This window comes from Hippocampus zosterae, chromosome 6, assembly GCF_025434085.1.
Source record: "Hippocampus zosterae strain Florida chromosome 6, ASM2543408v3, whole genome shotgun sequence".
NCBI lineage: Eukaryota > Metazoa > Chordata > Actinopteri > Syngnathiformes > Syngnathidae > Hippocampus > Hippocampus zosterae.
The window spans coordinates 9042305-9069448 of NC_067456.1; the positions used below are offsets into that span (position 1 = coordinate 9042305).

The 27144-nt window shown below is 41.9% G+C and overlaps 4 protein-coding genes and 1 long non-coding RNA gene across 7 annotated transcripts in view; 2 read left to right on the forward strand and 3 right to left on the reverse strand.

Annotated features, from left to right (window-relative positions):
* Positions 1–7354, reverse strand: part of LOC127601756 (uncharacterized) — a 65090-nt gene extending 57736 nt beyond the window's left edge. The window contains exon 1 of the long non-coding RNA XR_007962633.1: positions 7213–7354. This is a non-coding gene — a long non-coding RNA (uncharacterized LOC127601756). The remainder of the gene's footprint in view (positions 1–7212) is intronic.
* On the forward strand, positions 42–16065 carry LOC127601700 (E3 ubiquitin-protein ligase RNF165-like). Of its 2 annotated transcripts, none has more exons than XM_052067255.1 (8): positions 42–370; positions 7335–7659; positions 7767–7898; positions 9622–9751; positions 9847–9951; positions 10723–10818; positions 11175–11278; positions 11546–16065. In XM_052067255.1, the coding sequence occupies exons 1-8, from the start codon at positions 310–312 to the stop codon at positions 11661–11663; spliced, it is 1071 nt and encodes a 356-aa protein (XP_051923215.1). In that variant the 5' UTR covers positions 42–309; the 3' UTR covers positions 11664–16065. The 2 variants fall into 2 exon arrangements, with proteins under 2 accessions (XP_051923215.1, XP_051923216.1); XM_052067256.1 differs by having other exon boundaries at positions 43–370; positions 7770–7898.
* Positions 16066–18018: 1953 nt separating this feature from the next.
* Positions 18019–22691, reverse strand: c6h22orf39 (chromosome 6 C22orf39 homolog). 2 transcript variants are annotated; one of them, XM_052067315.1, is made up of 4 exons: positions 22124–22691; positions 21462–21629; positions 20214–20367; positions 18019–18659 (listed from the first exon to the last, which is right to left on the reverse strand). In XM_052067315.1, exons 1-3 carry the CDS (start codon positions 22151–22153, stop codon positions 20236–20238), a joined length of 330 nt encoding a protein of 109 aa, XP_051923275.1. In that variant the 5' UTR covers positions 22154–22691; the 3' UTR covers positions 18019–18659; positions 20214–20235. The 2 variants fall into 2 exon arrangements, with proteins under 2 accessions (XP_051923275.1, XP_051923274.1); XM_052067314.1 differs by lacking the exon at positions 18019–18659 and having other exon boundaries at positions 19934–20367.
* Positions 18241–20198, forward strand: mrpl40 (mitochondrial ribosomal protein L40). Its single transcript, XM_052067303.1, has 5 exons — positions 18241–18396; positions 18522–18602; positions 19044–19199; positions 19403–19484; positions 19581–20198. The coding sequence occupies exons 1-5, from the start codon at positions 18335–18337 to the stop codon at positions 19806–19808; spliced, it is 609 nt and encodes a 202-aa protein (XP_051923263.1). The 5' UTR covers positions 18241–18334; the 3' UTR covers positions 19809–20198.
* Positions 22692–22829: 138 nt separating the features above from the next.
* ufd1l (ubiquitin recognition factor in ER associated degradation 1) lies at positions 22830–27064 on the reverse strand. The gene is made up of 12 exons (XM_052067273.1): positions 26906–27064; positions 26564–26696; positions 25837–25869; positions 25630–25751; positions 25344–25474; positions 25177–25249; positions 24533–24601; positions 24379–24447; positions 24200–24250; positions 24035–24123; positions 23592–23676; positions 22830–23498 (listed from the first exon to the last, which is right to left on the reverse strand). Exons 1-12 carry the CDS (start codon positions 26906–26908, stop codon positions 23424–23426), a joined length of 933 nt encoding a protein of 310 aa, XP_051923233.1. The 5' UTR covers positions 26909–27064; the 3' UTR covers positions 22830–23423.
* Positions 27065–27144: the final 80 nt, after the last annotated feature.

Consider the following 27144-nt stretch of genomic DNA (forward strand, 5'->3'; position numbering starts at 1 on the left):
TACTAGGTCTCTCGAGGTCACGCAGCGGGGAAACAGCGCCCCCTTTTCTGGCTCCACAGAAGGACGCGTCTGCTTTTGTCACTCATCACCAGGCGGGCAGTCGAGTCCATCGACTGCAGGCATAGACACGGAGCTCCAGTACAGTACAGCAGTATAATCAGTCAGTTAGCGAAACAGACGCTTCAGTTACTCGGCCCGCGCGCTGCTAGCCAGCCCAGCCGCCTGAATGTAGATCCGCATGGGCTACTACAACAATCGCACTCTCTCTCTCCAAATAAGCCAGCGGAGTCGTAAAACAAGGATCACAGGATGGTGTTAGTGCATGTCGGATACCTGGTTCTCCCCGTATTTGGCTCAGTCAGAAACAGAGGTAGGTCGTGGTTTGTTGGTAAGCACGCTAAAACGTGTGCCCTGTTTATCTTAATATTCACTGCAGCTGTTGGCTAGTTAGCTCCCAACTTAGCCGCTGGCTTAGCTCGCGTCAGCTAGTTCGTCGTTTCCGCTCAAACTGCTCGCCAAATGTAATTTTGCGTTTGTCTGTTTTTTATTTTGCTTTGTTCGTAAATGACCGTAAACCATCACATGACATGTTTTGGCGGCTGTATTTGGCTTTAGTTAACATCCAGATACCGCCACTCGAGATAAGCTAACTGGCTCGTGTGGGGGCTGGCTACATCCTGAAGCGGAATCAATTGTCACAAAGGATTCGGCAAGCGCCGGCTGTACACAACATTCCCGCACAGAAGAACGCAGTGGCTCATTCCATCCATTTTCCGCTAACGTCAAATTGGGATACGTTGTAATGCGCGTCTTCTGCTTTTAACTCGTGGTGTGTTTGCACCGTAGAAATACCGCAAACTAGCCGGAGCCGTCTCCAGCCAGTCGTCTTATCTATGACTGGATGATGTCATTTCAAAGATCATCTGGTTTCGCCATCGCGATTATTTATGACTGTTTGCGTCGATCGGCGGAATTCTTGAATCGATACGGGTGATCATTGCTTCTGGAAAACAACTAAATCAAATTTGCTGCAAACGGTCAGCTGTTTTGTGTTTGGAACTTTGCTCCTTTTTTCACTCAGACGCGAGCGAGCGGCTAAAAAAAAGCACACGCACACACGAAGCTACAGTGCAACATTAATTTGACAGCAGTGGCATCAATGATTTCATTGTGCTTTTATTTCTGTTCTTATTTCCCTGTTTCATAGTATGGAGGCTGGCTCTACATTCTGCATTTATCAGATCTTTGTCGTCCCCCCATTGTGTAGCTAATGATCATCTGCTGCTGTGTGGTGTGGCGTGGCCTCTGCCTGTTCTCTGCATTTAGCTGTATTGTGAACCCCTTCTTCATTTCCTCTTTCCATCCGAAGACGACATTGGTATTAAAAAAAACAAAGCACCCCTCCCCCTCTCCTATTCCTCCTCCTCCTCCCTTCAAGATGTATTCCAACCATGTCAAGCCAACTAAAAAACAACAAAAAAAAAAAAAACATAGCTAACATCTTAGAGCAGAGCACCTTTTTGTCTTTTGTTTCTGTCAAATTTTTGCTGTAGCACCCGAGTGGACATGTAGCTCCTTTTTTTAATGGAATGTCATTGTGTACCTCCCATCCAGTCTTTTGATAGACAACATGCTGTAAATTCCTGTCAAGTGGATACATTTTTGCATGATCTCCAAAACGGCTGCACTCGCATCGTTGAACACCAGAATTTGGCTCATCCTCCTTTCTCTTCACTCAAGGTGCAGTGTACATGTTCTCATGTGACAATTTGGGAGGCGAAATCAGCGTTTCGCTCTGCGGCGGAACCTCCAAAGTCCAACACGAGCCCTTCAATGTTATTATTTCTTAACACTTTTTATATTATTGGAGAAATTATTCAGATTTATTCCAAGGGCAAACTATCACCATCATAACAGTAGTAATGATAAAGTTCTCACTAATATTTGTTTGAGAGGCATTCTAAGCCGTGACATAAAAACAATCAAATGAAGAACAGTAAGATCAGCAGTAATTGACCTTTGTTAACTTTACAGGCAGTGTTTTAAGTAATATTTTAATATTTGTAGTGGCCATACAGTGGACTGCATTTTATTAGTGGGGATATGTTCCTGACCCAAAACGGTACAATAAAGAGATATTATATAAGAAATGTTTTTGAAATTATTCACGACACTTAAAACCCTCTCCGGCTCAAATTAAGTTCTTGTAACAGGTAAAGTAAAGGTACTTGGTTGTTACAAATTTGCAACACCTGCCCTGAGAGGGTTCACTGCTAGTTGAAGTTTACTGTAAACCTGCAGCAAAATAGAAGAGAATCAAACATTGTATTTAAACACCAAAATGTTCAAGCAAACCCTATCAACGAATCCAATGAAATTCGAGTAACTCACACGTAATGTGAAACTTTCTGAATGGGCTAATGAAAATGAGCTTAGATGTTAGGGTAACTATAAACCGTGAAACAACTGCTGCTTTAACGAAGGTAGCAGCAACATTTACAAACAGCAGATTTATGTCGTCTCTGCTCTGTTGAAATGACGATCATTCAAACTTGCTCGTATAAACGATTGCTTAAAAATCGCGTATATGCAGTCTTAAGGTAGTCAATTGTTGCACAGCAAAAAAAACGTTTGCACCTCATACAACATTATGAGGCGGCCCCCCCCCCCCCAAAAAAAGTAGGCGATGGTTTGAAATTTTGAGTTCTATTGTCAAAGGCATTTAGTTTGGATTCCAAATGAGACCACTTTTGGAGTGCTGGACTTGGGAGTTTCTGTGGGAAATGAATAGAGTGAAGGTACACTGCACCTGCACACGACAACCTGCCATAACTGTCTCCATTTTGTGTAGTCCTTTTGTTCCCCCTTTGCAAAAAAAAAAAAAATCTACAACAAAACAAATCTTTTGAATCACACTGAATTGTTAGGGGCTGCTTGCCCTCCCTCTCCTTTTTAACAGGCTCCAAAAAATATTAAGTGGCGTATACAGTGGTACCTCAAAAGTTGAACGCGCTCCGCCCAGTAGCTTTTAATTTATTCAGAAGTAAAAGCAACATTTCCCATTTTAAACTGAATTTGCACTTATTTGTTCCCATGTCCTAGTGTTGCTTTCGTAGAAAGCTGAGTTAATCAAGTTAAAAACTAAGCACGGCAGTTCGTGAGTGAGCCTTCTTGTGTTGCATACCTGGAATCATGAAAAATCTTGTCTAAACGACGGCAACATTTTTTCGGGCCGTTTTTTAAAATCAATGTACAGGCAATGTTTTGAGTAACATTTGAACGAGAGTTCTACTAGTTTTGTATTGTTTTTACTACAGTTTTTATTTTCTTTTGACTTTTTCTAAATTCATTTTATTTTAATGAGTTGTTAAACCACATTTGATAGTTTTTATTTTACATTGAATTTTTTTTGTTTGATTTTAGTCTTTATTAGTTTTAGTATTACAGTAGTCACTTTTTTATTTAGGTGGAGGATTTGTTGGGCGCAAAATTAGACAAAGTATTATGGACTAAAGTAATGTAAGCTAAAATTCTCAAACGACTGTTTGATCTTCGTTCTTCTACGGATGTACTGAAATGAATACATTTAAAATGAACCCTGGAAGCTTGTTTATGATATGAATTGACAATGATGGAAACCAAGGACAATTTATTTATATTATGCTGTAATTTTAGTTAGATTTAAGGAGTTTTATAAATGTAAGATCAAATTTCAGTCCGCTTTTGTTCACAGAAATGTCGCTAACGACTGCTGAGAGTTAATTATATAAAATGAAAATGTTTCGTCAAAACCAACAAATGGGTTTTGCGAAGGAAATGGGAACAAAAACAGTCAGTCAATTGAAGTCTCCTTGAGGCTAATTCAATGCACGAATGTTTAACCAACCCCCAAAATTCAATTTCATCTAACAAAATTCCACTAGGTTCATGCTAGATAGACGGAGTCAATTTTATAAATGAGCATTTATATGAGGGAAGCATGGGAACACAAAAACGAGTAATGGTGGTGAGGACCACCGATCACGTCCAACTCTGAGGACACCGAAAAGCTCGCTAATGCAGGACAAAAAGTACTTGGAGACCGTAAGAGTCTTTTCTGGATCAAACGAGTGCAATAAAAAGCCACAAGTGGCCAACGGAAAAGGCAGAAGGCATGTACTGTTAAAAAAAAAAAAGTAGCGGGGTGCTCTTGAAGGCGTTTCAAATTCATAGGACATTTGAAGAACATTTCTTTCCTGAAACGCTCCCAATTTTTAGCTTTAATGCAGCGTTTTGACTTTGGAGGTTCCACTGTATCAGCAGGTCAAACAAGCTCACTTGGTGGTTCATCACTTTCTAAAAATTCTCCCCCTCCACCTTCCCCCTCACCCACTAACTAACATAAGGCCAAAATGCTATCCATTTCACAGGGATGCCTATATTTTCCTGCACTGCTAAAAGAGATTCTCTATTAGTAAATAACGTCTCTATTGTTTGGTTGTGGTCTCTCTTGATAGTACTTTTTTCAATGCATGGTCACATTTTATGATTCATATTTTTGTTATGTTTTTTTTTTTGGTTTGACTCTACATTGACCTGTGAGAATCCAATGTAATCTTTCTGTAGTAAAGATGTTTACCCTGCTGTACTTGAATCATGTGCTGTAGCTCATTGGATGCTGCTTTTGTTCCTTTATTTAACCCTATACGGAGCATGGTGGGCCTTGCCTTCAGTCTATGTGGTTTATTTTTTGGTTGCATGGATTTTTATACTATTACTACATCCCAAAAAAAAAACGACAGAGAAAGAAAAACACAGTATACTAATATTTTTCAATAAAGAATCTAGTGTTTTTCCTAACCTTCAGTGTGCTTCTTGCTGATTTCCATTTATTGTCCTCCCTGTCCCACCTCCCTTCACCCTCACCCACCTCCTCCCCCGCTGTGACAAAAGATAGACGATTCTCCACGCTTCCTCCATCACAGTGCCCGTACCAGCCGATCTGCTATCATTCGTGGTGGCCGTCACCCCCGCCTTCCCTAAAACGCCCTCTGTGCCCCCATCCTTTTGAACTTGACCTTGCAAGGTCACTACCTGTCTGCCGCCGGCCTTGCTCTAACCCGTTTTGTTTTTTTCCCCTCGCTTCGTTTCAGAAAATGCAATGCAGACTTGCCATTTTGACATAGAAATACAAAAAAAAAAAATTTTGTCTTTGGGGAAACGTTAAGCTCTGCCAAATGATTGTGACTAATAATGTTCTTGCAATTAAAAAAAAAGCCTTTCCCAACACATGTGGGATACATTAAAAACGCGCGGCTGCCACAAGGAAGCCCGCCGTGTCTCGACTGTCTGCGTACGCCGCTTGCCAAATAGTTGTGGTCGGGACAAGTTTATATTCGAAGAAAGTAAAAAACAGCTAAGCTATTTCTAAGAAGCGGAATATTTTAGAGCAAGCACAAAAAGGGCTGAAGTGTAAATACTACATTTTGACAATGCATGACTTAAGTGTCCATTAACATTGAATTACAGTAGAACCAACCCAATCTGTTCCACAGGATGTTCAATTTCTGATTTGGTTGGATTTCAAAACCATTTTTTTTTCTCCATAGGAAACAATGGAAATGATGAGTTCAACTGTTGTCAACCTTTAACGGTCATACCAGTGTTTAAAAGAACCCTAAGCCGTCACATCAGTAAAATGCGTACTTACCTTTTGCTGATCAACATCAAGCTTCATTCTTTCACAATATCACATGCCATTTTTTTTCTTCAATGGAATTTATTCTCAGCCATTTCCTTCAAACCCCCCACCCCTTATTTGGAGATTTGTGGGGGTTTTTTTCATTTCTATAATGGCACGGAGCATGAAGTAATAGAAAAGTGGCGATGCCTTTTGAATGTATTAAGATATTGGTATGTTGGAAGGGGTTTATATTAAACCAGAGTTGTGCATAGTTATTACAGAGAGTCTTGACTGTATGGACATTTTTTTCGAAATAAATAACCTGGAAGCTATATGTTTAAAGTAATATAAAACTGCAGCGAGTTAAAAAAAAAATAAATAAATCCAACATAAATGAGCGACTAATACAGCGGCACTCTGAGATACAAGTTTAATTAATTCCTTGAATGTGACATGACATTTTTATAAATGTGTTTTTAAAAAGAAATGTAGCACTCTACAATGTAAAAAATGAAGCTTTTTTAAATTTTTTTTTTTTTTTTTTTTGCTTCAATTCAATGGAGATGGTACTGCTCACTGGCATTCTTGCCTTGCCCACCTGTGGGCAGTATCATACAGAGATTTGCATCTACAGTATATGTAAACCGCCAAAACACCCGAACACTTGTTCTTCGCAGAGGATAAAGAATATATTCCTGCGACTCCTTTTATCAGTCTACGTGTGTTGCTCCTCATTTGTGTTCGTATAGTCCTCCCGTCTCACTATTCTGGCGATAGGAGATGATAAAAGGAGCCTCTGTAAATTCCCCCAGTGTGGGACAAATAAAGGATATCTTATTATTAGACGTGGCACCATATTTATTTCCAGAAACACATGAGAAGTTGCATTTGTTTTTGTAATGTGAGAGCATACTTAAAAAGATTGTATCGAACAAAAATCCGAGTTGGGCATCATTCCATGCAGTGTGAATGTAGCCTAAAATACACTTCATGTAATTAATTAGTTTTGTGTTTAATTAGACAGCCCAAAGCCTGAATTGTTCAGTCTGCCAAATTGCTTCTTCTTGTGAAATGAGTTAAGTTTATTTCCATCACACTGTGCTCATATGCAATTTTTTTTGCCTGCAAGTCAAAGCAAAAAAAAATTGGGCAACTGACTGCCTGCCTGTATGTCGAAAAAACTCTGAAATTGGGTCATTTTTATCTCAAGGCGCCACTGTAGAGGTCATTCTAAGTAGCCATGCTCACATTTTTTCACGTTTGGGTTGCTGTTCGCGGGCATTTCATCTCTTGTCATGTTCTTGACTTAGCCATATTGTACGAAGCAGCCAGGACAGGGCCATGTGCACACTTAGTTCCATGGTAGCTCCGCCCGCTTCCAAGAACAGGAAAGGATCCCGAAAATGGCGGCTCACGTATTTTCGTGACGGAGCACTTTCGGTGTTTGGTTTGGGTGACACTTGTGGTATCCCATCATTGTCCCACCCTCACAGAAGCATTTTTCTCATCGTAGGTACGAGGTAGGGCTTCATGAACATGATGTCTCACACACACACGTACATATACGTATACATACAGTGACAGCATATTTCACTCAGAATTAATTCCCGCTCATTTTTTGGTGTTGGGGTGCCTGACGTATTCTGCTTCTCCCCCCTCACTCCGCCCCCAGGATCCCATTTCACCCGGCAACAGCAGCAGCAGCACAGCCATGCTACCTCTTGCCGCCACTTCCAGCTAGGCCCCCAGGCCCCGCTGCCCATGGACTTCCCCATGCCCCACCCGGGCCAGCCGCAGTCGGGCATCAACCCCCACATGGCCCCGCCTGGCCATCAGCACGGACCCCCGCTACACCACCCACCCCTCAACCCCATGTCCGCACCCCAGTTCCAGGACATGCCCGCCCCTCCCTTCCTACCTCAGGCATTACACCAGCAATACCTCCTCCAGCAGCAAATCCTCGAGGCTCAGCATCGACACATCCTGCCACCCAACAGGTACCATTCAAAGCCACAAAGACCCCAGACCACTATATACTGTATAAATGTGTGTGTGTGTATCTCTTACTTTAAGTCAATAGAAAACCTGTCCTTATTTGTGTCAGTAGACGCACATCAGAGAGGCTTCCTCACCAGCCCCACAGACTGCGTCCAGGCTTCGAGTTTGCCCCACCTCTGCACGTTCCGCCCCAGCCGGTGGTGCAGCAACCCCGCTACCTGGCCGAGGGCACAGACTGGTAGGGAGCGCATACTTCAACCACACATGGACGCAGCCCTTGTAAAAGTCCACGAAAGTGCTCTTTTGTTTTCAGGTAGCGAAAGCTGTTTTTCTTTTGTCATAATTAGGGGCTATTAGAACATGATTGCGGTTGAGTTTTATTTCAGGAAATGAGGACGAATATAAAGTTTCTTTAACACTAAAATGAGCAGTAAACAGCACGCACCTTGTGGGGGTTGTAACATTAATAGGTAGTAATGAGTTTTTCTGTGGTTTAACCGAGAGGCATAAAACGTGAGCAGCGAAATTTACAATCGACACACTTAAATTGCTGCAGTTTCAGCTTTTATGGCCTCATTCGAGTCACTTATGAGTTGGCGAACCTAACAAGGTGTCTGTTTGTCATGTGGGGAAAAATGCAAGAGAACCCGAAACAAAACAGTGGCATAAATATCAATGGTGGAACAGGAGCGATGCGGCCCAAACCATCATTTTATTAATTAATCTGAACCGCTTATCCTGACCAGGGTGGTGGCACGCTGTCCAGAATTCCCACAGACCCCCGATTTTTTTAAAAATAGAATAGCTCGGGGCGTAAATAGAATAACTGAGTAGCTGGTATTGGAGGAGGAAATGATGATGACCAATCACCTATCCGTCACGATGCGTCTCGAATCTCTCGATGGCGTGACGTGGGGCCCGCAAAAAAAAAAAAAGAGCAATATACTATTACCAGAGTCAGATTAGTGCCTTTCTGAAGAAGCTCTCCCTTTTTTTTTTCAAAATTCATTTTTGTTAGCTTGCGGGCACAGGCAGATGCAATTATATTTGTTTAGTGTCCCCGCGGCACAGTGCTTTGGGTTGGGGTGGGCAGTGTGACAGCACTCGTTCAAGTGTGAAACAGGCCCACTCAACACACCAGCATCACCACCTGCTGTTGTTGCTGCTGGTAAGAATGTGCACAACGGAAACCGACCAGCACGTTTTCAATATTCATTCAAAGCTCAAGCAACTTCGAATTAGAAAGGTAGCATTCTAAATTTTTTTGCAATCAGCAGCTATGCAGACAGACGACTGCTCTAACTTATAAATATGGACAAAATACTGTATGTACACAGGTGCAAAATACATGCTCATAATATGTTTCATATTTAATCATGCATTTTCGAGGACATGTATAAAAGATCCTCTAACTCAGGGGTGTCAAACTCTTTTTTGTCACGGGCCACATTGTAGTGAGCGTTTCCTTTGGAGGGCCGTTATGACTGGGAAAACATATCAAGAAGTCAAGAATGATGGTTCATTCAAGGATTGTTTAAGGAGGGGTTTGCTCACAACAAAATGCTTACAATATCTCGCCTATAAACTACATATGAGAAGTTTTTGTACAGATTTTAGCAATCATCGTAGAAGTTGACATGTTTGTTTTGCTTTCGCTGGCCACATAAAATGATGTACCGGGCCAGATCTGGCCCCCGGGCCTTGAGTTTGACACATGTGACAAAGTGTTTGGAGCAAATAACAACCACATGCTGTATTTTTCTTCGTGGTGCAAAGAGCTCTCTTGCATTTAAAAAAAAAAAAATCAAAGACAGTACAAAACTACGCAAAAATATTAGGCCTACTCACGTTGTTCTAGATCCAGTATTTAAAAAAATTAATACATTTCAATTGATTTTATAAATTGATAATTGAATATCACCATGGACCAAAACAATTATTTAGTTTCTTCTCTGCCCTAGGGATCTAAGTGTCGACGCAGGCCTGCCGCCACACCAGTACCACATCCACCCACTGCCGCAGCACTATCAGCACTACCTGACATCTCCCAGGATGCACCACTTCCCCAGGAACAACGCCTCAACGCAAGTGGTGAGTCGCAATCACGAACCGGATCGATTCATCGTCTGGATACGCGGCGAGCCTCGGAGACCGACTCCGTCATCTTCTCTTCGTCCCTCTTCCAGGTTGTTCACGAGATCCGGAACTATCCGTACCCTCAGCTGCACCTGCTGGCGCTGCAGAGTCTCAACCCTTCGCGGCACGCGTCTGCCGTCAGGGAGAGCTATGAGGTGGGTGCTCCATTGAAACGGTTGATTCATTACAAATTTAGAGGCTTTTTTGGTCATTCATGCAGTTCTGTGAAAAGCAAGTGGCATACCTTTTAACAAATTTCTGATTCCAATTAGATATATGTGGCTGCCCGATTAGGCAGCAAGCCAGTTGGGCCTGAAATGCTTGCATTTTCTGAAGCGTGCGGCTGAGTTACGAAATCCCAAACAATTACTGTTAGTGTTACACTTTGTTGGAGCCAAATTAGCATTCTGTTAGCCTGCTGCCTGTCTAGGCAGCAAACCAGGTGGCACTGAATTTCTAGCAGCCTCTACTATTCATGAAATCACCTCTTTTGCCGCCATTATTTTCTGATGTAACAATGTAACATCGGTTGAAAGCCCGTTTCCCTTTTCTTTGGGATACCTCACACGGCCCCGACAGGCATCAAACTAGTTGTCTGAATTTCTCGCATCCTCTTTTGGCGGCTGCCAAGTTGTAAAGTCCCTACTTCCTCCACGGATTCACAACCTAAAAATTATTATTCCAACAAAACCTTGTTAGAACCACTTCTATGTCCATTTTTATTTTTGGGGGACATTTCTCCCGCAGCCTGTTTAGGCAATAAACCAAAACGGGAATTTCTTACACCTTGTGCTGCTTACTGCAAAGTAGTTAAAACCTTCATACGGTCAATGTTTCACATGTTTGAACAAACTTTTACAGCAACAAATAAAACATTTGCAAATTCTCTTGCTGTGCCTTATTTCTTCTTTTTTTTTTTTAAACAGGAACTTTTGCAGTTGGAAGACAGACTGGGCAGCGTGAACCGCGGCGCAGTCCAGACGACCATCGAGAGATTTACTTTCCCCCACAAGTACAAGAAGGTAAGCCAACATACAGTTTTGGACGTGAGTTCAACGCGCAAACTCGTTTTCCGCCAGCTGATGAGGTGAGACCAGCGTGCAGAGTGCAGACTGCTCCATATCACCGTGAGGGATGACTCATTTCAGTGAATTTGATAAGCGCATATAGCCAACGTGACCTAAATACTAGGTAAAGAGTGTCACGCCATTTGGCTCATCATTGAGTCTTTTTCCAACTCCCCCCGCCCCCTCCCACCTCCCCTCCTCCTTCAAAGCACGCTTAGCTCAGACATAGCATGAGCTAAGACACGCACACGCACTCACGCGCACACACACATACACACTGAGCTAATAAAAAGCTTGTGCTGGGCTTGCAGAGATTCCCCCAGGACCTGAAGATGTGTCTGGACGACGAGGAACTGGACACGGACGAGAAGTGCACCATCTGTCTGTCCATGCTGGAGGATGGAGAGGATGTCAGGTACGAGCACATGAACGCACTTATACGCACAGTTTGCACAGTTTGTCCGGAGGTGGACACACCAGAGCGGTATTCTGAAATATTTTTCCGCAGTTATAATTCACCGTCCAACATTTTTTGTTGCTTTTTGCGGAAAAAAATGGAATGGATTAATGGCATTTCCATTCACCTCAATGGGGAAAGATGAGGTGAGAAATGACTGTTGTGAGGTTCACTAAAATTGTGTCATTTGTGTGTGTGTGTGTGTGCATGGGTGCGTGTGTTTAGGAGATTACCCTGCATGCACCTGTTCCACCAGGCGTGCGTGGACCAATGGCTGGCGACCAGCCGGAAGTGCCCCATCTGCAGAGTGGACATTGAAACCCAGCTCAACCCTGACAGTTGATAGCTGCTGCGCAGCACGCAGCCTCACATCCCACAATCCTCCACTCTCTCCCCTTGAGGGAGAGTTGCGGGAGGTGGGCCTCCTCGCTACCCCCTCTTTTAGTGGGAGGGGCCAAGGGTAGGATATTAACAAAGCACATTCAGACAGATGCACACACACACACACACACACACACAAGGACACGTGTGCGCGCGCACACTCCGACTCATGCAGAACACAAGCTGGGATGCGGTGGACACATAAAAAAAAAACTGGGCTGACTTAGTGGATGTACAAGAAAAGGGTGGGAGCGGCTACAGACGGACGTGCTGAGTCATGCGGTACGCGACCCCCCCCCCTCCCCCCCACAGACACAAACACACACATGCACACACACGAACACACACGAGCACATCTGTATAGAACATTATACAAAAGCATGATTGGTGTGTAGCCCGATGCTTGTGGTGTGCTATAGTACTGATTGAGTATTTTCTGAGTAACAGTGTTGTGTAGCAACTTGAGAGTCTGTGTGACAGATAGCCCAAGGTTCGAAAACCAGGCGGGGGAGGCTCAAAGCGTGCGTTGTATGTACTACGGCCAAAAAAATAGCGGACAACCCCTGCCCCCTTGTTTGTTGTGTTTAGGTGAAAATCTGTCATATAGCAAGTCCATATAAAACGTTTTTGGTTTGAAGTTTTAACCCGACAACATTCGTCTTGCGCCTACAAAATGAGGTTTGACTTCACTTTAAGCAGTTGATCATTATGATGCCCATCAATTTTTTTTTGTCAGCTTCACCAAACAAACCATATGAGATCATATCTGCTAGCTTAATGCTAACGTACAACGAAAAACGCCATATGTGTGCTGACTGGAATTAGCAAAGATGTTACAGTAACAACTGCTCAACATCACGCATACGAAGCAAACGACAACTATAATCACCGATGTATATCCTCTCTGCTCTAAAACAACAGTTATTATTGACGCTTGCATCCGTTGGGGACCTTCTCTGCCTCTTCTTCTTCTTGGCTGGCGTGTTGCGGCTCAACGCGGCACTACACTGAAAGCGTACAACGCTAAATTCGGACTTGACTAAAAATCGACAACACAATCGCTTCAAAATTGTTGCTTTTTAGGGAAGTTGGGACATGAACGATGAACCGCGATATAGCGGGGGTTGGGGGGGGGACACTGTAAACGCCATCCGCGCTAACACAGGCATGGCTTCCAGGGACTTGTGTGTTGTGTGGGCCTCCATCATCAGGTATGCATGCCTGTGTGCAAGGTTTTGTGAGCTGTGTCGTCGTGCTCATCGTGGTCGTAGTGGTGCAAAGTAGATGCAGTGACACCTCTCCCCCTCCCCCATGTATTCCTCATCCAATCCTCTTCGACACGTGCGCACTCAGATCTTGACCTCGCCCCACCCCCGCTACGGGGGACGTGTGTGACAGCTTCGCCGCCATCTTGCCTCAAGATGAGTGACATTTTTCTGAACCTTATTGCCTACCGAACAAGCACATGTGACTTTTTGGATGAGGATTATTTTTTTTGTCATCATTTTAATTCCCATTTCCGTCTCAGTTGCGGCCACTCACATGCAAGTGGTGTTACAGGGCAAAACAAAACGTACAGTACAGTAGTTTGCCTGCGTATGTTTGAACGCTCACTTCCTTTGTGGTTATATTGTAATGGCCTATGTGTGTGTGTGTGTGTGTGCATTAGACGCATGTAGTCTTGGAGTGAAAGGGATTAAAAGCCATCCATTTTGGAAAAAAAAAATCAACAACAACCAAACAATTGTTCTTAACATTGTCTTCTCATATGATTCAATAGTCATTTCCGTTTGTTTGGGTCTTTTTGTTTGTGTCGTTTTTTTTTTTTTAGTTCACATGCCAATTTGGACATAGGAATACACCTGGTCCGTGTCCGTGTTAACCACAGTGAAGAGAAATAACTGCAATTCTGCAAAAAAAGATAATATGTATTTATTGTAATGTAGCTTGTGTTTTTTTGTAAATGTGCACTACCGTATGGAGTTGTTTGTTTGTTTGTTTGTTTGTTTGGCGTGTGTGTAGTTTATTATTGTCTTAGGAGTTTGTGTTTTGGTTGGATTCCAAATATTTTTATGCTTCCCTGTGCGTTCTTTACCAAGAGGTGATAGGGCCACGCTGGAATGACAAGGAGACAAAAAAAAAGTGAATTAAGAGTGGGTGGAAAAAATTCTTCATTCGATTCAAATTATTCAAATATATTTTGCAATATTAGAGCTTTTTTTTCCTCGTTCAATCAAGATTTTTTTTGTAGTATTGCGGGTGTCATGCGGATTAAAGAGAGCCCATCGGCATTTGACAGCTTAGAGTTTGCAGTTTTTGAAACCATGTCATGAGTCGTTGACATCGGAGTCGAGGTGCAAAATTGCTCCCCAGCAAGAAATTCAACCGTCACACTGCTCCAATGTGCGGGTATGTGCTGGAGCTTATCGCAGCTGTGGCGGGGTACACACTGGTTGCCCATCTTTATGTTGACAAAAATTGCAAAAACCAAAGCTATCAAATACGTGATGGTTTATGTCTGTCCGATAAATACGCAAAACAAAATTCTCCGGCTTTTGGGATACACTACTTTTTTTTTTTCTTCGTAATCTGGACTGTCTGAGAATTCCATGTTGTAGATTGACTTTATTTTGAAAATCTGGGGAAAAAAACAAAATCTGGTCATCTAACTTTTTCCACCCCCATCTTCAAAATGCTGACTTTATTCTTGGAATTGGAGCTGTTGTTTTTTTTCTAGTCAGCCTCGCGCTAATACTGCTTGGTCTTTATTGGAGAATAACTTGATTGTGTTATTACCCTCCTGCCCCCGCTCTCATGTGAGACCTCCACCCCCCTCCCATAAAAAAAGTGCTGAAATAGGTGGAGGTTCTGCTAGTTCACATAGAATGCTGTGATTTAAAGATGCCTTAAGTATTTAACAATCATTATTTATTACTAACTGTAGCTAGCTAGCTATTGTGGTGGAATATTTCATGTCTCATAACTTTGCAATTGAATGGATATATTTATTTAAAATAAGACAAAAAAATATGACAAAAAAAGAATACCTCATTATGCATTGGGTAGGTGGGGATGCTTCTGCATGCAGTGTGTGATTATGATTTTATGATTATTATTATTATCCCCCCCAAAAAAAAAACAAAGAACCATCTTACACTTTTGAAGCCAGCATGGTGCTGTTGATCGAGATGACATTCCCTTTAGCTTCCCTGCTTTTGATCGGAGACACGTTTTGTCTTAGTAATCGCGCTTTTTGCCATACGATGCTGCTTCGTAATCAATCGGGTTTTTTTTTTTTTTTATCCACATCGCTGACACTCATGTCCGGATCGCAAGGCCACGTGTTGCCCTTTTGTATCGCTGGATGTTTTTGCTTGATGTACTTGCAGCGGGTGTGGTAGAGGGGGTTGTATTTTACTTACCTAACATGCTAACTTGAGCCATTATCGACAAAAATATATATTTAAAATTAAAAAAAACACAAATGTAAACGGAGTGTGGATGTAATAAGCTAACTTTTTCGGTGTGCTTTTCCTCCCAATACTAAAAAAAAAAATTCTTTTGGAGATTAAAAAAAAAAAAGGGAAAACAAAATATTGAAAGAGAACGAAGCTGGCGGGCTGGTCTTGACTAGTTATTATTATTGCAGTTTTATTTTCCTTTGGTCATTTTCGAATGATCATTGTGTGCTCTCACTGGCCTTAGCCCGCGTATGCCCGCCACAGTCCCCCCCGCACCCCCTCCGTGTGTTGCTCCCCGAGCCAAGCGGAGCGTAGCCATAGTATTACATGAAGTCCAGCTGACGAAACAGTAGAACTTTGAAAGCACAAGCTTTTTCAATGCATGTCCTTCTCAGGTTTTCCTATGTGTATGTGGGAGTAGCTGTTTTAGATGTCTTTCATATGATGCTGTATAACTTCTTGAATATTCTTTTTCTTTGCTGCTGACAGTAAACAACAACAAAAAAACAACAACAATGTGGATTATGATTATTAACCTGCCAGTGAAAAAGGGAAGTGGCCATCTTTGTACAACACCCTGCTGTTTTGCTGTAACCGCGCAATGTTTTATGATCTTGAGTATTTTATAGAGAAGTAGAAGTATGTATCATCAATAATATGAAAAGCAATAGCTAAATCATAATGAAGAATAGCATTGATCGGTGATGAATATTGTGGAAACAAAAAAAAAGGAACCTTTAGATTCACTCTGGGTGGATTTTTGTACTGTATTTATTACTAATGACAATGCAAAAAGTTGCATAGCTTAACCCAAACTGTTCTGTCTCTTTTTTATTTATTGTCTTGTATATGATCTTTTTCTATGTGTTTTTCAAATAAAACGCCTAAAATGCTGACGACAAAGGCACCTTTTCTGATCAATTTATTCATCATCCCTGAATGAGGAGCGCATAATGATAGCACGCAACTTGTACACGTCATCGCCATCATTTACCCAGTCAGCAAAATTGGTCTGGCCCAGCTCTGGGGCAGACACGGCACGTACATTCGGCCCACATACCTCAATGAATGACGGTCCTGCAGTGGCCCACGTCTGGCATCCATGATGTGGGCCGCATTCGGCCCAGATCTGAGCCGCATTGTAAAACCATATCTGGCCCTACTCCGGCCCAACAAACGACCATGTATACATGGTTTCGGCAAAAAATTTTGTGGTCGTTTTTTTCCGGTTAAAAACGCCCTACTATACATGGTTGTTTTTTCCGGCTAAAAACGCCTTACTATACATGGTTGTTTGTTTCGGCTAAAAATTTCATCCAAAAACGCCTTACTATTCATGGTCGTTTTTTTCGGCTAAAAATTTTGTCCAAAAATGCCTTACTATACATAGTCGTTTTTTTTCCGGCTAAAAACGCCTTAATATACATGGTCGTTTTTTTCGGCTGAAAATGTCATCCAAAAACGCCTTACTATACATGGTTGGTTTTTGCGGTTAAAAACGCCCTACTATACATGGTCGTTTTTTTCGGCTAAAAATTTTGTCCAAAAATGCCTTACTATACATAGTCGGGGTTTTTTTCGGTTAAAAACGCCTTACTATACATGGTCGTTTTTTTCGGCTAAAAAATTCATCCAAAAACGCCTTACTAGACATGGTCATTTTTTTTCCGGCTAAAAACGGCTTACTATACATGGTCGTTTTTTTCGGCTAAAAATTTTGTCCAAAAATGCCTTACTATACATGGTCGTTTTTTTTGGCTAAAAATTTTGTCCAAAAATGCCTTACTATACATGGTCGTTTTTTTTGGCTAAAAATTTTGTCCAAAAATGCCTTACTATACATGGTCGTTTTTTTCGGTTAAAAACGCCCATGGTCGTTTTTTTCAGCAAAATATTTCAGCCAAAAACGCCTTACTAGACATGGTCGGGTTTTTTTCCGGCTAAAAACGGCTTACTATACATGGTCGTTTTTTTCAGCTAAAAATTTTGTCCAAAAATGCCTTACTATACATGGTCGTTTTTTTCAGTTAAAAACGCCCATGGTCGGTTTTTTCGGCTAAAGATTTCATCCAAAAATGCCTTACTAGACATGGTCGGGGTTTTTTCCGGCTAAAAACGGCTTACTATACATGGTCGTTTTTTTCGGCTAAAAATTTCATCCAAAAACGCCTTACGGCAAAAAAATTCATGGTCGTTTTTTTTCGTCCAAAAAGGCCTTACTATACATGGTCGTTTTTTTTCGCCTAAAACGGCTTACTATACATGGTCATTTTTTTCGGCTAAAAACGCCTTACTATACATGGTCGTTTTGGGGGGCTAAAAAGACCTTACATACATGGTCGTTTTTTCGCGTAATAGGGCCTTACTATACGTGGTTGTTTTTTTCCGGCTAAAACGCCTTACTATACATGGTCGTTTTTTTCGGCTAAAAATTTCATCCAAAAACTTGAGTTCTTGAACTTGAATGAGTTCTCGCTCAATCGGGCCACCTCCTTCCTTCTCATCCAGCCATTTACAGCACGGGAAGGTCTGCTCTATGCCCGCGAATGGGCAGTACACGATCATTTGCAAAACAAGCCACGATTCAGTCGCTGACGTTTTATTTGTAGGGGGGATGTATTTTACCTTTTCGCAGTACCAGCCCGCATTGACCCCGTCATTATCATGTCCAATGGTCACCCTGCTGAGGGGGCTGAGTAGTGAGTAATTACGTACAAACACACACACATACACGTTTGCGTATTTTCAGAAAAAGGAGGAGTGTATATATTTTTGCGGGGGCAACCCCCGTTTTTCATGGAAAACGTTCATTGATAACTTATCGTTATTTTTTAATAATACAAAAATTGGTTTAAAAAAAAAAATCACGGGATTTATAATGGTTGTTATTTCAACGCGGATTTTCGCGATTCCCAATCCACAGCGGTGTCCACTAAATATCACCACAACAATATTACTAAATAAAAGTGGAACAAAATTCAAGTGGTTATTATTTATGCTCCTTTTGAAAATTCGCGAATATGCTCCAGCAAAATGAAAGTTCGCTTGCTGTCAGTTAGTACGTCATCAACCAGCGCCGCGCCTTTGCCCAGTGTAATGATGTGTTGAGTACATGTGAAATTATAGTTCTCTTCCTTTCTTGTGAGTCCGTTCTTTGAGTGAACTGAAAATCATGGCTGCGGCTTTAACTCGCTATGTAGGTCGCATTTTATCTCGACCGACCGCTCCGATGGGGTGAGTTTAGAAAGCGATTTCTGACGGAAGCCAAGGCCCTGGCGGCTAAAGGTTATTCCTTGGACCATTGCTTCTGCAGCTTGTTTGGCCTTACCTTGTGTTTCCTGATGTTTGTGCCTTGTTAGTGGTGTATCGGTAGAAAATGGTGGCGTTCACGTTCCCTGGTTGACTTCAGTGATGACACTGAGGACGTCTGCTCCCCTCAGGTAATTTTTTTGCTCGGACATGCAGCAATGTTGTGCTTTTAGAAGCCCAGAATTTCACTGAAACCAAAGACCAACGACCGATGTATTTTTTATCAAGATACGGCCTTGGCACAAATTATCTTCAATTGTTATATTGTCTATGTGTTGCTGCACCGATTCAAATATCCACTGCTAAAAAGCTTATCAGTAGGACAACATTGATGCTCATTAGCCAGTCTATGGCCTTTTGCATCGTGTGTTAGCAATAAGCTAGCTAACTTTTGGTTTTGGTTAAAAAGAACACATGATTCTCTCTTATAATGAAACTGTGTTTGACTGTATACAATAAAAGCAAATGTATATAAAAAGCCTTGAGCACTATTGTAAAAATATCGGACTGTCTTTTGCAGAGCTGTTTAAGTATTATTGGTAATAGTACATTGTACATGTGTGTCCTTTAAGTGCGGAGCCCAAGAAGAAGAAGAAAGTAGACCCCAGAAGAGAGCAGGTGATGAGGGAGAGGCTGAAGAAAAAGTTGAAAAAGTTGGAGAGGGTTCCCCCCGAGCTGATCCCAATCGAGGACTTAATCACCCCAACCAAATGTTTGGATGAGACCAGGTACAATCTCATAATTTTTCACATCATTAAAATATTTTATGACACCATAACATGAAATCACTTATTTGTTGTTGTCCTGTACAGCTTTTACAGTTTTTTGAATTGTTGACGGTCTATGCTGATCAATTCACTGTTCTTATTATTTATGTGGACATTTTTTTTAATTAAAACTTCCTAATACTGAATTTGTTGTTTCTCTAAAGGGTCCGCTCCGCTCCTAGGCTGTCGTTTGATGAAAGTGAAAGTCGAGCTCTGCTGCTCAAAGAATGGGGTCGATACAAACATGTAATCACCTTCCCCTTAACAAAAGCCCCCAAAAAAACATACAGTTGTGGGTAACATATGATGTTTGTTTGTTTGTTTGTTTGTTTGTTTTGGCAGGAGCAGCACTTGGCTGAGATGCAGGCCATCCAGCTTGCCCTCAAAGCCCAGAAAGAGGCACTGGATGAGCTCAAGACTGAATCAGAGGAGCTCTACCAGGCAGCGCTGCAACCAGACCCTCTCATGTTCCCCTTCTCCCACGAGGGCCCCGCTTACACACCGCCAAAGCCCAACTACGAAGCACCCGACGGGAAGTACACCGACATCACTAAAGTCTACACACAGTGATGTGCGGTGCATATAGTTTAGTGTTTTATTTTCCAGGGGAAAAGGAACAGTTGTCATAAACGTACAACTATGGGATCGACAATGTGCGCAACATGATGCAAACATGTCATTCAATGAGGTTGGACTTGTCACATTTGTTTGTTTTATTTTGTCTTAAGGACCGACGCGCTACACATTGCACAAAAAACAGCAATAAGGAATAACCTGAGTTAAATTCCCAAGTGTTTAGTACTTTAACACTTGTTGTATGTTGTGAGAGGGAAGAAATTTCATCTGTGCTGTATACAGCACATTTGACAAATTTGTACTTGATACTTAACTTGAACACCTCATTCTTTTGTGATATATACAGTACAGCACTGTGCAGTGACAATAAAGATTCAAATTCTATTTGTTTATAGTTACCGCGTCATTTGTGTATGACTGTTCAAGAGTCCTGAGGTTTTTCATGGTTGAGTGGCAGATGCCAGTCGCTGGGTGGGTCTCGCCTCAGCTCCCACACCGGGGGGAACTTTCTCTGTTCTGCTACTCTGTTCCTTTCGCTTCTCTGCAGCGCTTCCTGTAAAACAGAAGGGAATCCCAATTCAGTGTTTGCAGATGACTATTTTACTTTGTAAAATTAACATTATGATGCACCACTGATCCCTCTGTTGCACCATGAGAGTTCCATCATCCATTTTCCAAGTCATAATTTTTAATTGCCGAAACATGTAGTCATCTGCTGATTACCTTAGGTATCTCCACATGGCTGGCATGACATGACATGACTGGTGTCAAACCCGAGGCCCTTGGGTCAAAATCTGGCCCACCACATCATTTTATGTGGCCCCAAAAGCAAATCAAGCATGTCAACTTTCCATAATGCTTGCTAAAAATCTGTTCCAAAATTTCAAATAAATAACCACGAGCTCCTGCAAACACTTTATTGCAGTGACTTGAAACATTATTCTTGACTTCTGATTTCTAAAGTAGTTATCCATTAATTTGTTGTGAACTGTAATATATGGTTTCATAATAACCTCCTGGGGGGAAATGGAACTACAACAGGGACCACGACAATAATGAGTTTGACACCCCTGGTATAGGTTAGGCTGGTGAAGCGGAATGAGGGTGTTGGGGGGGGGGGGGGGGGGGGGTTGGACCATGGTTACAAGTATGAGTACAGATGTACACTTTTGGTTCATATATATCTATGACCGGGCGGCCCGGTAGTCCAGTGGTTAGCACGTCGGCTTCACAGTGCAGAGGTACTGGGGTTCGATTCCAGCTCCGGCCTCCCTGTGTGGAGTTTGCATGTTCTCCCCGGGCCTGCGTGGGGTTTCTCCGGGTGCTCCGGTTTCCTCCCACATTCCAAAAACATGCGTGGCAGGCTGATTGAACACTCTAAAAATTGTCCCTAGGTGTGAGTGTGAGCGTGGATGGTTGTTCGTCTCCGTGTGCCCTGTGATTGGCTGGCAACCAATTCAGGGTGTCCCCCGCCTACTGCCCGAAGACAGCTGGGATAGGCTCCAGCACCCCCCGCGACCCTAGTGAGGATCAAGCGGTACGGAAGATGAATGAATGAATGAATATCTATGACCTATTTTCCCCAGCCAAAATGGTGTGAACATCAAGAAAAATGAATGGCACGTCTATCATGAAAAATGTTTTCACCTTGGCCTCAGCACCTGTGCTCTTCTCACACGCTTTACAGTTGTAATAGTCCTCTTTCCACTGATAGCAGGATGGAGAGGTACCATAGGTGTAGTAGTGATGGAAACGATTCCACAAGCTCTTGCAGTGTCTATATTCACTCCAGTAGTCGCTGCAGGCACGTGGAGTCTGCAACACAAACACAGGAAAGGTGATCATTATTATGATTATTATTAGTAGTAGTAGTCGTATTTTACTTTGCTGTTATAGGACATTGTTTATACGATGAAGAGCACAACCATAAGTATTTGGAGCAAAAATATCACCACGGTTTCACGGTAATTTAAGACTAGTAAATTAGCCCATAACGATAATTATAAACACAAGACGTTTTTAGGATCAATGTCAAACATTAAGACATGCAAGATGAAATATCGACATGGACATTTGTCGAGAAATACACATTAAAAACATGAAATTCACTTGTGAATGCATCAAGAAAATATGACTTCACAGCTGTCATTCAGTTGTTGCTAAAGTGGTCATGTTAGCAACACGAACACATCACCTTGCTAATTTACAGTTTAGACTAACATTAACACCAGGCGATATTTAAGATCGGATCAGCGAGAACACTACTAGCTCAATAAATAAATATTGCAGTATGTCAGTGTGCATTTTACCCTCCATGCTTTCCCTTCAGATTTCTCCATTGCTAGCTTGTCGTGCTAACCATGGATGCGTTCACTTACGCTTGTTTTTACATCGCTCGTAGTTCCATGCTAGACAACAGGAAAATATTGCATTGCCTATGAATGTATTTAATTAAATGTTTTGACGCTTTTCAACGTAATATGTATGCATAATTTGTACCATATACCTTATCCCAAAGTATAGCTTAATTTTAAAAGGTGACTTTCAAAATTCCTACACAAATTAAAAACGCAACCGTGAAAGAAGCAGGGCGCAAGAAGTTTTGGATTTACGACGAAATTGGAATACGACGGCCGTGGCGCAAAAAAAAAACATTTTTTTGTCTCTGAAACGGAATTGTCTTTTTTTCTCCACAGTGTTATGAAAAGAAAGTGTAACCGTTTTTGCTGTAAATGCATTTGCATGTCTAAAAACATGTACAGTGTTAGTAATAGTCGTGCTAGTATCGCTTACTCAAGTTACTCCACGTTTTTGTAAATGTCTATTTTTTAAATACCATTGTGGTGCACATCAAAAGTAATTTTAATACATGTTGTGTGATGGGAAAAAAGACAGCTCGCTGCAAATGGCCCCTAAACCGTATGTATAGAACAATGTAAAATAGCAGCAAGTAGTGACAAATGAGTGTGCCGTCCCGTTCGATGTTGCAGTCTATAACCACGAGGATGCCGAATGTACTTTTAACAATCTTTTATTCATCTATAAATAATGAAAAAGAAAACACTTGTGGATCCCTTAAAATAACTCAGGAAAAAAATTCTGACACATTTCTCATTATTATTAAAAACAAGTTCAAAAAATATTGCACCCATTTTGTCACAATAATTGACCATAATGGGACAGCTGTATTAATGAGGTGGACTGCAGATATTACCACTGGGAAAATAGCCGACAAATATAACCTTCAAGTAAGAGGCAATTCAAATCCGAATAAAGATGCTTCAAGAGTGACTCTTTGTCACGTTTTGGGAAAATAATTCTAACCAATCGCTAACACAATCGGGGGTACAAAAATCACTGCTGGCAACATTTTACAGATCTCAGCTTCAATTGGAAAAAAAAAAAAAAGAAAGAAAAAGGGACTGCCCCGGTCGTAATCAAGTACAAAATCACCTCCACAGCACAACTGCAATTTTAAAGCATCCAAGACGTCAACGTCCCAGTGCACCTGAAAGAAAGCTTTCACTTTGCAGGTGTAGGTGGCAATACATGTTGCATGTGTGTGTGTGTGTGCATGAGCCAACAAATCGCTTCCTCGCTAGAACCCTGTCATGGCTTTCTGCCCTTCTTGCGTAATGATTGTCCTTCCCCGGAAAAGGCGATGAATCTGTTCATAGCGTCATCCTGAGAGGTAAAACAAAAGCTTTCACTTGCAAATGGCCTGAAATATGATTTAGATTGTAACTGTAATGTGCTGAAAATTTGAACAAGACTTACATCATCAGCCAATCTTCTTGGCAGTGGCCTTGAGTTTCGGATGAACGTGATCCTGCCAACCTTAAACTCGTAGTTGGGGATACCTCTGCATGACAAAACAATATGATTGGCTCCTTGTTTTTTTTTTTATATTGCTTAATCAGTTGATCATAGACTGACTCAATATGATGAAATGATGACCGCACAACACACAAGGCCACAAATATACAAGTATAAAGTATGAAAGGAGTAAAAATATAAAAAAATCAGGAAGGACAGATGTCACTGAGTGGGTTGTCATGTCCATTGTGATAACGTATTCTTGCCCTGCTGGATTCACTAGTTCAATGTGACTTGCTTGTAACGACATTCTTCGCGCATGCACACACACACACACACATATACTGTATGTATAAAGTACCACCATTCCCTTTGGGTCTATATTGAAAACAGTCTGTATGAACCTGATAATGTCACTGGGTCCCAGAGGAGCAGGGCTGGGCTCAATCCCTTTGGTTTTACCATCCAAGCGATTGCCAGAACCAGTGAAGGCCTGAGGAGAACTCACACGCATTGTCATCAAGATGAAGACGTGAACACACAAGTCAACCCCAATAAGAAATACTCACTCGGAATCGCGTGTCCATATCGGCGTACGTGCTCGGATCTGCATCCTCCTCCTAAGGTCGAGAAAAATAAAAAAAACCCTGACATTTTGTGGCGAAGATTAAAATATATATATATATATAATTTTTTTTATATATTTTTTTTTAATGTACAAATAGGCAAGTTTAAATGCGCCGCATACGGTCGGTTCTTCATGGTGCTGAGGCCGGCGTTCAGGCTCTTTGTAACCCAGCGGTGCATCAAAATCCACCTGAGAGTGGCAACACATAGACAAAGTGGCACTGATACACACTTTCATCACAAGCTGGATCGAAGAAAAAAAAAATCATACTTACATTCATGTCACACTCAATGATGGATACTGCTTTGTCTGGCTTGGTCTCCATTACTCGCAGCTCATAAATCTGAAAGAAATACATATTTTCTTTGTGGGGAACTAGAGCACCACAGCCAAACAAAAGCTTCACTTATTGCACCCAAGATAAAAAAAAAAATCATAATAGCAACACGGGTCGACTGGTTAGCACGTCTGCCTCACAGTGCAGAGGTGCAGGGTTTTATTCCGGCTACGGCCCTACTGTTTGGACTTTGCATGTTCTTCCTGAGCCTGCGCGGGTTTTGTTTCGGGTACTTCGGTTTCCTCCCACATTCGAAAAACATGCATTGTTTAATTGTACACACCAAATTGTCCCTACGTGTGATTGTGAGCGTGAATGGGTTGTTCGTCTATGTGTGCCTTGCGATTGGCTGGCAATCTGCTCAGGGTGTATCCCGCCTACTGCCCAAAGACAGCTGGAATAGGCTCCAGGGTGCCCGCGACCCTCATGAGAATAAGCGAATTAGAATGTGGACGGATAATAACAGGTACTACCATGGAATTTGATACTACCATGTTGATGTTAAGTGCGCCTATAATGGCCTTGCCTGCCACATCTCAACAATGTCCTTGCCAACATAAGGCATGGATGGATCTGTGTACCTTTTCATTATAGTTGATGGCTATGACATCACCGGTGGTCAGGCACGCAAAGTTCCTCAAAGCATTCTCCAGGCTGAAAGAATGGTAAAATAATGCTTTTTACAGACATATTACATACCACTACGCAGAACAGAATCAGTTGGGTGTTGTGCCGTCATACTCCTTACACTGCTTTGGGGTTTGTAATGTCCAAAAAGTCAGGACTCTGTGGCTGGAACTTGGAGTAGGTGGCCACCAGGAGGTTAACGCTCTCAACCTGGACCAGACCACCTTCTTCCAGAAGCAGATTTTGCATCATCTGAGAAGGAAATGAAGAGAGTGGAAAGACCACTGTATATTAAAAAATGTGCCATGTATTTACATCAATTAATCGATGGGGTTCCTAACGAGGTCGCCTTATTTGCATCATTGTGTGTTTCATGACAATTCTCGCTGTGTCTCGTCTCGTCTCACCCAGTGTGGCAGATAGCAGATTCCCTCATCCGCCACGAATTCGAGAACGCCGCAGTGTGTCATTCGGTCGGAGTTCTTGTTGGTCAGCTTGAACAGCATCGGATAGGTGATATTAAGTCTGCCTGTACAGGTGGATAACACAGAGACCGTTATGGGAGAAGCTTAAAAAAAGGACATTTCAAGTGGAAATGTTGGGTAAACACTTACTCAGCTGGTCAAGCGCTGAAGGTGGCATTATGACTGTGAAAAATACATAATTTGTGATTACTCGGATTAAATATTCTCATGGCAACTATGCAATATTTCAGAAAAAATGCAAAAATACTGGACACCATGTGCTCAACCATAATCAAACAATATTTAAATATATCACAACAAAAATATTAAGAACAAAAAAAGATCGTCGTCACCTTTTCTTTGTTATTGTTAGTCTTATTCCTCCATTTGTTTGCTATTGCACCAAATCTAAACTCAATCAAAATATGAAACAGTAAAACCATTGATCTGAAATGTTAACATGATTTTTATTTCTCATAAACCGCTTCAAACCTACTTCAAAACAATGCACTTTTAAACAGTTTACATATTCGCCCTCTGTCCATGTTCAGGGTGTCCTGAAGTTACAACGATCCGGGCAAAGATAATTTTAGACCTATGAATGGAGCGCTTTAAGCTTGTTTATGCCAATATACAATATTTGGTCATGTGGCACAAGAAGACAGTTCCGTTATCACCATGTTTACCGTTTCGACAATTGATTGCTCTGATGGCCTAGAATGGATGGATCTTTTTCGAAGAAATACTGTATTCAAAAACTCGTAAGTCGGGTCAATCGTAAGTCAAGGTACTACTGTTTCCGGGCAGTTTTCTGCGTACATCCCACACATACACTTTTTAACAACATCACATGGCATCATGCATGGTTGCAGCTTACTTTTGCCTCCCTTCTCCACGTCGGAGCGGTCGTTGGGACCGGCCAGCATCGATACAGAATAGCATCGGTACTGAGTGGAAAAGCGGTTCTGGAAGCCACGCGACATCGGGTGATCTAAGACGTTGAAGGAAAACTGTGGGGGGAAAGCAAATTTGTTACGACCGGCAACAGGTTGTCACGGGAAAGAACTAAAAAAATTGTGGTTTGTTCAGATTCAGTGACATGATGACGGTGCGTGTTTTGGCCGTGTTGTTCTTCGTAGCGGCAGCTAGCTTAATAGCGTCGAGTTGTAGTAGTTTTTTGACGGCTTCGTCAGCGGCGACAGATAAAAGCCTTAGTTACCATATCGACGTGGTTGTCTTTGTTCCCTCGAAGTCCAAAACAAGAATACGAGGTTGTGTTAGGTTATTTTGACATGTACATAGAAGCCGAGGGTTGCCACTGTTGTCTTCCGCCCAAACCGGAAGTACTTGTGACGTCAGATGACGAAAGATACCAACTAATCGTCGGCTCGTAACATCATACTCACAATTTTATACCCAACAAACAAAAACCCCAATTTTCTTTCTGTAAAATAGTGA